Below are 13616 nucleotides of genomic sequence, written 5' to 3'. Positions count from 1 at the left end.
GTGCGGCCAGTCTCAAAAAAGACAAAAAAAAATTGAGTGAGTAGATCTTTCCAAGAAATTTTCCCCAAAAAGGTGCTGACAATTTTTTTTTTTTTTTTTTGTCTTTTTGTCTTTTTTTGTGACCAGCAACGGATCGCAACCCTCAGTGTCGCGCCCGTACCGGACCGGGACCGGCAACGGGATCGCAACCCTCGGTGTTGCGCCCACACCTTGCTCAGCCAGTGAGCGGCCGGTCTGTACATGGGATCCGAACCCTTGGCGGGAGTGCCACCGCGCTCCCAAGCGGTGCACTGTAGCAGTGCGCCACCGGGCCGGCCCCATGACAGACAATTTTAATTTCTAAAACTATGCAGTGGTATTATGTTTAGGGAGTAGAGTTTTCTATTCTGTCATTTGTATCATTATAAAGAATTTAAGGTTTGGCCATTTAGTTCACCTGGGAGAAAGTGGTGCTGATAACACCAAAGTCAAGGGTTTGGATTCCCATACCGACCAGCCACTGATAGATGGAAGGAAGGATTTAAGACACTATATTTGTTAGGAAATTAAAATTTTTCTTTTTAGCTTCTATATTAGTAAGGAAGGAAGGAAGGATTTTAGAACACTGTATTTGTTAGGAAACTTAAATGTTTCTTTTTAGCTTCTGGTTCAGTATAGAACCCTAGAAAGTGCCCACTTTGTTTATCAGATAATAAATATGTTTGACAAAGGTACATACATATCTGATGAAATGGACCTTTTTTGGGGTTACCAAGGTGTTTGCAATTGAACTTGGTGTAAAATGGGGGGAAAACAAACCTCAGGTGAATTGAGAGATGGATGTCTGAGTATGTTCAGTAATAATGTCAGCGGAAAGTGATGCATGCCTCCTTTGTCATATAGGCAGAAGGATGGTAAAAGGTTTTTTTCCCCTCTTGACACTAACCAGTTCTGACACCAACTGGGTAACTTATAATTCAGCTCTGACATGAACTACCTGGAGTTAGTCTCAGACTCCACAGATTTAAGGGCTTGGTCCTATAAGACTGCCCTTACTTCAGATGCAGGTCACAAGTATCAGGTCCCAGGGTTACCCATATTTCTGTTTGACTTGGCTGCAAAGTTGGGGGTTCCCATAATGTCCCCTATCAGGTTCAGTAATTTTCTGGAACAGCTCACAAAACTCAGGGAACCACTACATTTACCAGTTTATTATAAAGGGTACAAATTAACAGCCAGATGAGAAGGTTCATAAGATGAAGTCCAGAAGGGTCCTGAGTGTAGGAACTCTGTCCTGTGGAGTTGGGGTGTGCCACCTTCCAGCATGTAGATGTGTTCACCAACCCAGAAGCTCTCTGAACCCTGTTGTGTAGAGGTTTTTATGGAGGTTTCATTATGTGGGCATGATTGACTAAATAATTAGCCATGGATGATTAACTCAAGCCCCCTCTCCTCCCTGGAGGTTGGGTGATGGGGCTGAAAGTTCCAAACTTCTTTAAAAAAAAAAAGACTGGAAAGGGGATCTTAACCCTTGGTGTTGTAAGCAACCAGGCTCTCTTGAGTGAGCTAACCGGCCATCCCTGTATAGGGATCCAAACCCATGGCCTTGGTGTTATCAGCACCACACTCTCCCAAGTGAGCCATGGGCTGGCCCTTGAAAGTTCCAAATTTCTGATTAAGGCTTGGTCTTTCTGGTGACCAGCCCTCAACCTGAAGCCATCTAGGGGCCTGCCAAGAGTTGTCTCATTAGAACAAAAACACTGCTATCACCCTTATCAGGAAATTCCAAGGGTTTTAGGAAGCTCTGTGCCAGGAACCAGGGACAAAGACCAACTATCTTTTTATGATACCACAGATGGGGATTTAGCCAGATCGAGCTGGTATCTAGCACCTTTAGTTACATTTTACAGAGCATAAGTGTTGGCCCAGTGGAGTTGCTGTATAGCCTGTCTCTGCATTGAGATAGCCTTGTGTACCTCGGCTTGTGGTCTGTACAAGTTTCAAGTCTCACAGAATGCCAGTTGTCTGATCCTTCTCTGGATGCTAGCTTACTTCTGGAATAGGTGAATGGCTGGACAAATGTGATTTGCTCTCGTCTTGAGCAGCTTCCAGCTTAGGAATTACTATCTTTGTGGAATCTTGCCAGAGCCTCTTAGAATGGTGTTGAGTTGCCCTTTGTTGGCACTAGGGCCAAGGCAGTGGGCAAAAAATGTTTATGGGCCATATTTTTCTTTCCAGTCAAAATGAAAATAGCTTTTGACCTATGGGGGAAGCAGATGTATTCTTAGTGTACACTAGAAATCAGTAAGGAAATTTATACTGCCTTTCAGCTGCTAAAATGTTAATGCTGGGACATATTTAAGAAGCAGTCTGTCTTATCTTTGGTCCTCGATAGTGCTTTATAATAGAACAGACATACTGAAATGCATTATTTCATCACACCCCTGAAACTGCCCTCAAAGGAATTACTGTCATTGCTATTTTGCATAGGAGATAATCCAAGCGCAGAAAGATGTTCCTTGACTGAGATCATGTGGTGAGTTAGTTGTAGCTTCTGCATATGTACAGAGCTATAGAAGTTACTTTCCTTGTGTGGTGCTTTAGTAATGATGCTCATTACAGTTGGTGTGGCATTGACTGAGTACTTTCGTGTGGTAGGTATTATGCTAGGATTGGGGATACAGAAATGAAAAGAAGACCCCAGTCCCTAATATGGGACCTCTGCATGGGCAGTTTGCTGCAGCACTGATGTTGCTCTTCTCCTGGATGATCTTTTTGTCACACCTCACCATCTTTCTTGCCAGACTAAAGTGTTTGTTCTTGGCTGGGGAAAGGTAGATCTGCACAGGTTCTTATTCCTGATGGTTGCTATAGAGTTTGCTTTTTGTTTTTTTAAGTGAACAAAAATGAGGTCACTGGCTAAAGTGTTTGTTCTTGGCTGGGGAAAGGTAGATCTGCACAGGTTCTTACTCCTGATGGTTGCTATAGAGTTTGCTTTTTGTTTTTTTAAGTGAACAAAAATGAGGTCACTGGTTCTTTAAAGAATGATTGCTCCCTTTTTTGACTTATGTAGCATCTTGAGGTGGTCTGTGCCTAATTGTACTTGTCATGACTCTTCCATTAGATTAAACTCACTGAGGGCAAGGATGCTGCCTTCCACTGTGCTCACATAGCACTGTTACTGCCATTGGAATAGAAATAAATAGAAATGAAAAAATAAATAGAAATAAATAAATAGATATAAGGGTGAGCGTTTCCTACCAAATGTTATCCTGAACTAGAGAACCATTATTAGGATGAAGTGACCCTGAGATTAATTTTGGACTTTGGAAATAAAAACCAAACAAAATTTTTTTTCTTTAGCCAGTTGGCACAGATGAAGAACTAAATAAAATAGAACCACATGCAGTTTTCAGAAATTTACAAGTAATCATCAGTGTATATCTTCCTTGTTTTATCTGTTTTTTATAAACCAGCAACCCTTAGATGCATAGTTGAGGGGGAGAGAATTGAAAATGCTTATAAAATGTCAGAGTGATGTATTTCATGTGGACAGTTCCATTCTTCCCAGATGGTAGTTTGACATATTAATATTTTCCTGATTTTTGTAATGAAATCTGCCAGATGCATATTCACTTGAGGTTTTAACTGAACAAAGTACCTGTTGGAAATCTTGCACACAGGCCTCTGTTGTTGTGTTATTCCCATTGACAGGAATTCAGATACCTGGATCAATTCTGCTTTGTTTTTTGCTAAAATCTCTATCTTGATAATATTTTACATTTCTTCTAAGAACCTATATTCCCAATGAAATGGATTTAGGAAAACAGGACCTATAGAACTAAGCGCTCTTGAATCTCTATTATGATTTTTTGTGGTGCTTTTTATATTCATAATGCTTTGTTCCCACAGAAATAATACTCCTTGTTTAGAGAAAAAAAGCTGTATTTTCTTTACTCTCAAAGATACCAATAAAGAAACCCAATCTCTTCTATGCCTATGTCCTTTAAAGTCCTGATCCCTCTTGTACATTTCATAGTAGAGCTTTTTCAAAGTCAACAAACATTGTCTTAATAGGAAATTCAACTGGACTTATGTTAATTGGGTTTTTCTAGATCAACTTGAAAGTAGGGCTGCCCATCTTATTTGTTTAAACAAATATTTCTTATAATTGTTATGAAAACTGGGCCTGTTATAGACTGATAATTGACTTGAATGATCAGGAGTTATGTTTGTCAACATCACTGAGTCAGCTTTTCTAGGAGCAGAGACTGAAGAATTAGTTCTGAGATTGGATATTTTCCATCAGGCTTTATTTTCTATATCTTGTTCTCCTTTAACCACCTGGTTAGCTTTTATCACAGATACTTTTTGAGGAATAAGCAACCACATGATTAATGAAGATGGAGAAATTTTAAATTTTAATGTTACCTTTATAAATTTTCCTTCCCTTGCCTGGTTCTCATCCTTCTCAGCTGCCTAAAAAAGTATAAGGAGCATTCACATTCCTGTGAGATCTGTACGTTTAGGTTAGAAAACAGAGACAAGTGTGCTTTTTAGTAGTCATGTAAGTAAACACAAATACCTGTCAGCCCACCAGACTTCTTCCCAGCAAGTGGCAGTGGAAGAAAAAGGTAATAAAATACATGTTTTGTTACTCTCTTTGGTAAAAATTTGTCTATGGGACTGTTAACACTGAGTTTATGATCTTGATGATTTCGAATGGTTCCTAGGAATTCTGAATGAAAGATTTGTTGGTGGTTTCCAGAATGTTTAGGTCTCTGGATGGAATATCTTCTGTGCTTACTAGAACCTTTTCTGTGAATTATAAAATTGTATTAGGGAAAAAAAATTAAAAAATCCCTGATTATTCTACTACAGCAATACAACCACTGTAATTTTGGTATACAGTTGTGTTGCTTTACATGCATTTTCAGACTTTTGTATATTCACCTGTGCTTACTCGAACACTATCCCCCTCTCCCCTCATCCCACACTGTTTTCCTTCTCATGGGGTGAACATGGGAGGTGGGGATGAGACTCGGCTATGGCTTCAGTTGGTCTGTTTCCAGGTTTCTATGAGCGTTCATTGTGCTGGCTGTGCTTTTATTATTTAAAATGATATATTTTTCATACATTACGGCCCTTAAATGCAAACCAACCTCTTCATCTGGTGTCAACCAAAAGGAAAGTGATGTGTTGCAACGCTGGAGGAAAAACTGGCAATGTTCGACTTACCTATATTGAAAGATGGTATGTTGTTCTTCATTTTCGGGTCTTCAAGTATGATTTTGGCAGTGCATGGTTTTCATCTCACATGCTGACTTTTGTCTCTAACATGTGAGTTAGATGTAATTCACTGTATTTATTCCAGTCCTTTTTCCTATAAATATTTTACATAATTATCCACAGGGGTATATTCATTTTTAAAGTTTTTGAAATAGACTAAGTCAAATATCTTTCCATATTGCTATGTAATTTTTATAGCTATCATTTATAACAAGTCTTTTTAGTTTTTCTCTTTTTAGAAGAATTTTGGAAGCCCATACAATCAGTTCTTGAGAGTGAATGCTTTCTAATTTGCAAACTCAGGCCTACTTGCAATGTTCTGCTATAGATACTTTAAAACAGGAGTAACTGTTGTACAGTTAATTTCAATATGTCTTAACTACAGATAAGGACTTATCTGTGTTTAGCCATGTGGGATCCTGTCTGTAACGGGGCTCTATAGTGCTAGAATTCAGATTATTTAAATCAGTCTAAGATCTTATTAAAAGGTATGCAGAGTAGTGGTTAACAGCATTGATTTGAATCTGGACTGCCTGGGTTTAAAGCTCAGTATTTGTACTTAGCATTAAGGTGACTTTGAGAAAATTACTTATCCTTTCTTTGCCTCCTTCCCCATGGATAAAATGAAGTTGATAATATTTACCTCATAAAGTAGTCTCGTGAGGATTAAATCAGTAAATGCAAAGTGTTTAGAATAGACCTTGTACCAACAAATTCTATATAAATATTACTTAGTATCATTGTCTGTTTTGGCAGTTGCTGAAAATCCTTATGTTACAACCGTTGAGTCTTGAATGCACAAAATGCCTGTGATCAAGACTGGGTACAATTTTTTTTTTAAAAAAGTTTTAGGCAGTATAGTTAAACCTTAAATTTTTTTTTTCTTAAAAGATGACCAGTAAGGGGATCTTAACCCTTGATTTGGTGTTGTCAGCACCACGCTCAGCCAGCGAGCGAACTGGCCATCACTATATAGGATTCGAACCCATGGCCTTGGTGTTATCAGCACCACACTCTCCTGAGTGAGCCATGGGTCGGCCCTAAATTTTTGTTCTTATTTGATAGCTAAAGTTTCAGGCAGAAGAAATTGAGTGGGCTTGTGAATTTAATATTAAATCTAAAGTACATTGTCAACATAATAGTATTACAGGGTTGATGTGTAGAAATGCTATTAGGTGCTCATAGTGTTTCCCGTTGACTGTATCTTTTTCCTCCCAGTGACTTTAGTATCAGTGTCTATTTGTCCTTTAGTAAATGAATGTTGCCATGAATCTTCTCTCTAACTGTCCACAGATTCTGTGTGCTGCTTTGGGCCACAGTGGTCACTTCTTTAAAGCACAAAGAGGAAATTTAGGGCTTCGCCAATTTGGCGTTAGTTCCCTATGTTTTTCAGTTTTGTAGCTATGGAGAGCATTGCTTTCCATACACCTGAGCATTTCTTTGGTATGTTCTATAGAGGTAAATCAACACACTTGAGAGAATGTGTGCTTTTTCCATTGCTAGCCCTTATTGTAGACATGTATTTTAGTGTTTGCAGTAGATAAAAGTGTTTATCTGTTAGTGTTAGTGTTCGGAGATAACTGTTGTTCTTATTTACTTCTGCTATTCTGTAATGTTTCCCAACAATATTCAGAGCCCTTTCCAAAATGCAGGATGTTTTATTTATCAGGTATTTACTGAGTTTGATCACGAAAATCCACTTGAAAGGAATTAAGTAACAAAACAATTTCCATTGCTAATAGAATATGTATAGATATATTTCTCTAAAGTACTTTTATTTCTTCAAAGAGTTAATAAGTAGAGGAGATTGATTTTGTGGTAAGTTTAAATGGAGGTTGAAAGGGTTAGTTTTAATCCATGTTGATCAAAGCTGTGAAATTAGGATAGAAAATCTATTTCTCAGCCTAAGGTAGTGCTGACATTTCTAGTAGCTTTTGTTTTCTTGGTCATTTCCTAAAATTCAAAGCAAGGATCAACCGATACCATTGTAACATTTCATAATGAACTGGGAGTATTATCAAGTCTAAAATCAAAACTTATTACTATTATAATAAAACATTTTAGGCCATTCATTCCATGTGACAAGGAATCCAGCCCATTTCCACTGAAGTTGGTATGTTTTAAAAGTTATGCTTTCTATTGCCCTAGTTTTTTTTGGCCTTTGATACCTTGATTCAGTGACATCAGTTACCTGTTGGTATATATACTTTGTACTCAGAATTATCATAGGTTTTGTGTTGTTTTTCATTCCCTGAGTTTTATTTCTCATGTGAACAAATCACATCTTTTTCTTGCTGTTCCATTTGCACAGTGTCACTCCTAGAGATGAGCTTCTTTATCCTGTGAGACATTGGAGGAAGCGTGGAATCCACTTGTGGAGCATTGCATTGACAAGTGTATTTTTGTAGTCATATAGTGGCAATATCAGGGAAATTATAGGATGGGTTAGTATTAGAGTTCAGCAGCCTGTAAATCCCATGACTTTCCAATCTCATGGGTCAGGAGAGCCTCAGGCCTGTGCTGCAAATGATACTTGCTCTTTAGTAAGGTGAAGGGTATTTTATAACTGTAATGGTATGTACAGTTCTTGAATATGTGTTGATTTCTAACAACTGCTGTCTTTCCCCCAGCCTGCTCCATTGCCAGTCTTTGTACATAAGCACAGTTTTGGACTCAGCTATTCATACTTATTTATGCTTTTACAACTTCTTCCTTTCATAAAGATTTTAACTGGTTATGACTTGAGTTGGAACAAGGGGAAAAAAAAGGGGGACCTGAAATGGTCTGTCTCCTGCCAACCAGAAGCTTCCTGTGGTCTCCAAACAGAATAGTTGCCTCAGTCTGTCAGCACTTCTATCTTTGAAGGTGGTTTCTGCTTGAAAATTGGTGACTGTTAGCTTAGCCTTATGAAAACTGCTACTCCTTCTTCTCTTGGAATAATTTTTTTTTTTCCCAGACACTTTCCTCTTCTTGTAGACTTTGTTTTTCCAGAAGATTCAGCCTGTGGTTAAAATGTTCTGGGTCCCCACAGGAACTTTTTGTAGGATTATCCAATTCTGGATAGATGACCCTCGCCAGATCACCAGTGCTAAAGAGGGCAAAAGGATCTTCTTGGTTAATAGAAAAAACCATTTTGGAATGAATCTCAAAGTCTAGAAACATCCAAACTTTCCTTCAGTACTTTTTTCTATTTGGGGTTACAATTTTGCCTAGTGTAAGTGAGGGAGGGGCTAGCTGGGAGGGCTTGTGTTTGAGGGGATCAGAAACAGGGGATTTAAGTGTGTCTTTTGTGTTTGCAAGGCACTAACACCACTCCCGTCTGTATTTAAATGCTGTCCCCAGGTTACGACTATGGCTATGTCTGCGTGGAGTTTTCACTCTTGGAAGATGCCATCGGATGCATGGAGGCCAACCAGGTTGCTTTATACTTCGGTCAAATGATGCTGGAAGGATATATTTTTTTATGTATGGGGAGGGAGGATTTCAAATGATTTAACTTTGGAAAGGTATGAGAAAACTCTCTTTGGAGCATACCACATTTCAACTAAAAAGCGGTTGTGAGGAGAAACAAAAGGCTAGGAAGGTTTCTCTAGAAGAGTTAATGGGCACAGAGTGTATTTTAAAAACTAGACCCCAGTTGTAGTTGACTGATTCCAAAGATAGTAAATGGAAAAAAATGGCAGAACTGGAGTGCTTCCCTTTGGAGTGTGAATGAAATGGGGATTCTGATGCAAAGAATAATCCTTTATTGTTTGTGACACCAAGGATCTGCCTGGCATGGGAATTCTAGGTCAGTAGTTACACCCAGACCTAGGGTGAAGACCACTGATGGTAACTCCTGTGGCACTCAGGTCCTGCCTGCATTTGCTACTTTGAGAGAGGAGTGGATTTTTGGTGTCTGTTGTATTCATCACTTGTTCTTTGCCAATTAGAGTTGCATACTCAAGTCCTTGGGCTGCATATAGTCATACTATGTTGGAACCATCTGGAGTTATTCAGCTTGCCATCTAGAATTGTCATCTGTGTGTTTTAGTGAACCCTGCCTGGTAGTTTTGGGAGGAATTACTAAATCCTTCTTGTCATGGTGTTTCCTTGGGGAAAGTAGTTTTCTTTTTGGTGTCTCAGTTCCTCCATCTGTAAAGTGGGAAAAAAAGCTTAGGGATATAGTTTGATTTTTATGTACTCCCTGACTATACTTAACAGTATGAATGCAGTGTGCTCAAAATCTTACATGCTGTAAATACTCTGGAAGTAAGCACCAATTAAAGAAAACTTTTTTTTTTTTTTAAAGATGACCGAAAGATGTCATCTTAAGGGGATCTTAACCCTTGACTTGGTGTTGTCAGCACCACGCCCAGCCAGTGAGCGAACCGGCCATCCCTACATGGGATCCGAACCCGGGGCCTTGGTGTTATCAGCACCGCACTCTCCCGAGTGAGCCACCGGGCTGGCCCTAAAGAAAACTTTTGATGTATCTTTACCTATTGTTAGTATTATAAGCACTGTCAGATCCTCAGAGAATTTAACAAGATTCTCATTGACTGTTCAGTGTTCATCGCTGAATCAGTCATGTAACAAATACTAATTATGTGTTAGAAACTGTGTAAGCAACATGTTCTTGTCAGTAGATTGTCATTAAGTCCTTTGCCACTGTACTAAATATTGTGAGTGGTGGAAATAGAAATGGAGGAACCATGGCAGATGCTATCTGTTTTGTATCGTTCTCTCAAATATGTGTTTCTCCTAGAACGGTGTCACTTTTTACCAGGGCTATTTAATCTTCGATCTTAAAAATATCAATTTTGGGGGCCGGCCCGGTGGCGCACTGCTACGGTGCGCCGCTTGGGAGTGCGGTGGCGCTCCCGCCGAGGGTTCGGATCCCACATACAGACCGGTTCCCGCTCACTGGCTGAGCGAGGTGTGGGGGCAACGCTGAGGGTTGCGATCCCGTTGCCGGTCCCGGTCCGGTGCGGGCGCAGCACTGAGGGTTGCGATCCGTTGCCGGACACGAAAAAAGACAAAAAGGAAAAAAAAATATATATATATCAATTTTGTCTCTTAACTGACCCTTCCATCCCAATGAAAAATCCTGACTAAAGTATCTAGCCCCCTGAAGAATGTGTCAAATAGAACTAGGGCAGCCTTCTTTAAAAACAAGGCTTACCCATAGGCAGGTTTTCTGTTGGAGCCACATCTGGAAAAATGTTCATATACACAAACAGCATTGAGAGGAGGTGGTTTATAGACATTTCTCCCTCCACCCTCCCAGTCATTCTGTGAACATTTTTAGGGCTCCCAGATCCCTGATGAATGACCCTTCCTAGTGAATGGAACAATAGAACAAAGCAGGAGCAGAGGCCAGTATTCTTCCAGGTGTGAAATACTATAGAGTATTTTGAAAGGTAGCCATCCTTATGCATAGGGTACCATGTGACACTCTATTTAAGAGTATAATTAAGAGATAGCCTCTACCTTCTAGGTTTTATAATCTCACACTAAGAAACGAGGCAGAGATTATATAGTACTCATGGATCCCATAGGGTACTCTCCTAAACTCCAGATTTTTGTTTGATCTCAGTATTCACTGGAGTTATTCCTTAATAAAACATCTTCCATATCCTTATTCAATTAACCCAATTTCCTAGGTTTTTATTCTTCCCCTAGTCATAGACTGCTGGCACTGCCAAACACTGGAATCCTCTCTTGTTGAACTTCGTGATCAAATCAGCATTCTTTTAATAACCTTTACTACAACCCAGGGTGTGTGCATATCATTTTTTTTTTTTTTTTAAAGATGACCGGTAAGGGGATCTCAACCCTTGGCTTGGTGTTGTGAGCACTATGCTCAGCCAGTGAGCCAACCAGCCATCCCTATATAGGATCCCAACCCACGGCCTTGGTGTTATCAGCACCACACTCTCCCGAGTGAGCCATGGGCCGGCCCTGTGCATATCATTTTGATGGAAACTTTTTTTTTTGGTGGCTGGCTGGTATGGGGATCTAAACCCTTGACCTTGGTGTTGCAACATCACGCTCTAACTGACTGAGCTGACTAGCCAGCCCCGATGGAAACATTCTTGAGAATGAGATCTCCAGGGAAATTTTTGTACTTAGGTAGTAAAACATAAAAAAGAGGGGTGCAGGTTTTGGAGTCAGATGGTAATTTCCAACTGGGTTACCTCCAGCAAGTTTCTTGACCTCCTTCAGCCTCAATTCCTCTGTTCCCAGTATCTCATGGGGCCCTGGTGTAGATGAAAAGAGATCATTCATTTATGAGTGGCTGCTTTGTGCCAGTCACCTTTTTGGATGCTGAGGATCCTGCAGGGAACAAGACAGACTATATAACTTTATTTTTTAATGGGGGAAGAGAGCACATGAAGAGTGACATTACGTTTGAGTAGCGGCTCTTGGTGGATATGTGCAGAACACTTAGCATAGTACCTGGTACTTGGTAAGCATCTGAAATGAGATGATCATGTCCTTCTTTCCCTCCCTTCCCCTTCCTCCTCATGTCAAGTAATTTCTAATCATAATTCCAGGAAAATAAATTTATTTTTATATCCGGTGTTTATTAAAACTAATGTGTTAAGGAAATGGATGTAGAGTAAGCTCCTTATCACACAGTAGTTAAGAATCTTGGGAGATAAATAAGAATGTGAAAGAAGTCCTGACTCCTCAGAGTGAATAAAGTCAGTGTTTATGGAAGAGGAAATGTTTCTGTCTATCCATTCTCTTTTCCTCCAAGTTTTACTTACAAACTAAGTTGGTACAAATTCCAAGTCACCAGGATCTGCTGGGCACCCCTAAGTAGAACCTGAGTGTGTGTATGTATGCTTCTGAGGAGGTTTCTATGAGATTCTCCAAGTTTTACTTACAAACTAAATTGGTACAAATTCCAAGTCACCAGGATCTGCGGGGCACCCCTAAGTAGAACCTGAGTGTGTGTATGTATGCTTCTGAGGAGGTTTCTATGAGATGCTTTGGGTTTAGTTTTTTGTAACTCTTTACTACCCTGACTGTTGATGTAAAATGTCTTTTGTTCATCATTGATACTTGTAGGTCTAGGGGATGGGAAAAGGAGCCTTCTGCCAGCTTGCTTTGTCAAATATTATGAGTTATGTGTGCCTTAGTGAAGTTGCTCAGGATGTTAACCAAAGCTCTTCTAGCCCTTTCCCAGTGCCTGCATGAAAGCACCAAACAGTAGGACACCCTGCAGCAGTACTGAACATTGTGGCCAGGGGGACTCATCAGGTCATCACTTAACCAGCAACTGCCTGTCTGGGGAAGTAATTTCCAGCAGGTATGAAGGTATGAATCTGTTAGCTCATACCTTCACTGTCTCTGTCTAGGATAAGGGGCTAGCCAGTGAACACTGAGGCAGAGCCCTTCATTCCAAAGAGATATTTTTTCTCCATACATAAGTGTAACGGGAAGCATATTTCTAGCAGTGTCATATGCCCTTGGCTTGCTTTGTTGTACAAGTTCCTGGGGATTGAGGGTGAGTATCATCTCCTTTTGCTGTGTGCCATTGCACTGGGTCATGGGGAATGGAGTAAGAAGCATTGTGTTAGAGTATCAGTCCCTTTCAGTGGTTTCCCCATTGTGAGTACTAGCCCTCTCCAACTGTTGGCATTTGGTCTGCAAGAATGTTAGGATTTTATTTTCTCATATTTGTTGGTGTGATGCTTGTTGCCTGTTCCTGTTTGGCCAAATATTCACTAAGATGCCCTTATAAAAGATAGCTCTGAGAGAATTAATTTCTCTGGAATTTTTACTCAACTTTCTTTATAACAGAACGAGCCTGACTTTCTAAAGTGCAAGGAAAAAGATGCTTTTATCACCTAACGTGAAAATTCCTTTAGACACTGGCTTTTCTGGTATGGAGAATGAAGACTGTGGAATGCATGAAGTTTTAGGAAATAGTGTTTTTTTGTGTCAACAAAGTTAAGAGAGTTTGGGTTATTGAAGATACCAGACGGCCAGGGTGTTTGTAAAGGTATGTAAAAGAAGCCAAATCTTAAATGTGGTCTGTCCTTGTGATTAAAATTAAGCAATAGAGAAAGTTTATGTTCTTGGGGATGGGAAGACTATATGTGAGGCCGTGATGGAAAAAAATTGGTAAAGACCCAAATTGTTGGAAATTTACTCAGGTTGGTAATAATGACATAATATTATCTGATATTATCATCAGTACTTAAATTGCATGCATTCCAAGTAACAACCGCCCCCCCCCCCCCCAAAAATTTGATAAAACCCCCGAAGGGGGGGTATATATCCCCAAAAAAACCCCCCCCCCCCCCAATAATCTGTATAACTACCTGGAAGGTTGTGATATATCACGTAAACAA

The 13616-nt window shown here is 39.8% G+C and overlaps 1 protein-coding gene across 1 annotated transcript in view; it reads left to right on the top strand.

The window, feature by feature from the left end:
* Positions 1 to 13616, top strand: part of RBM6 (RNA binding motif protein 6) — a gene marked incomplete at its 3' end in the record, with an annotated part of 98596 nt that overhangs the window by 41477 nt on the left and 43503 nt on the right. Inside the window, exon 6 of the mRNA XM_008571539.1 lies at positions 8611 to 8684. Coding sequence (XP_008569761.1) covers positions 8611 to 8684 — 74 coding nt within the window. The remainder of the gene's footprint in view (positions 1 to 8610; positions 8685 to 13616) is intronic.

Source organism: Galeopterus variegatus, unplaced genomic scaffold (genome assembly GCF_000696425.1).
Source record: "Galeopterus variegatus unplaced genomic scaffold, G_variegatus-3.0.2 Scaffold701, whole genome shotgun sequence".
Lineage (NCBI taxonomy): Eukaryota > Metazoa > Chordata > Mammalia > Dermoptera > Cynocephalidae > Galeopterus > Galeopterus variegatus.
Note: the sequence above shows the minus strand (reverse complement) of the source record. Positions and strands in the feature narration are given on the sequence as shown.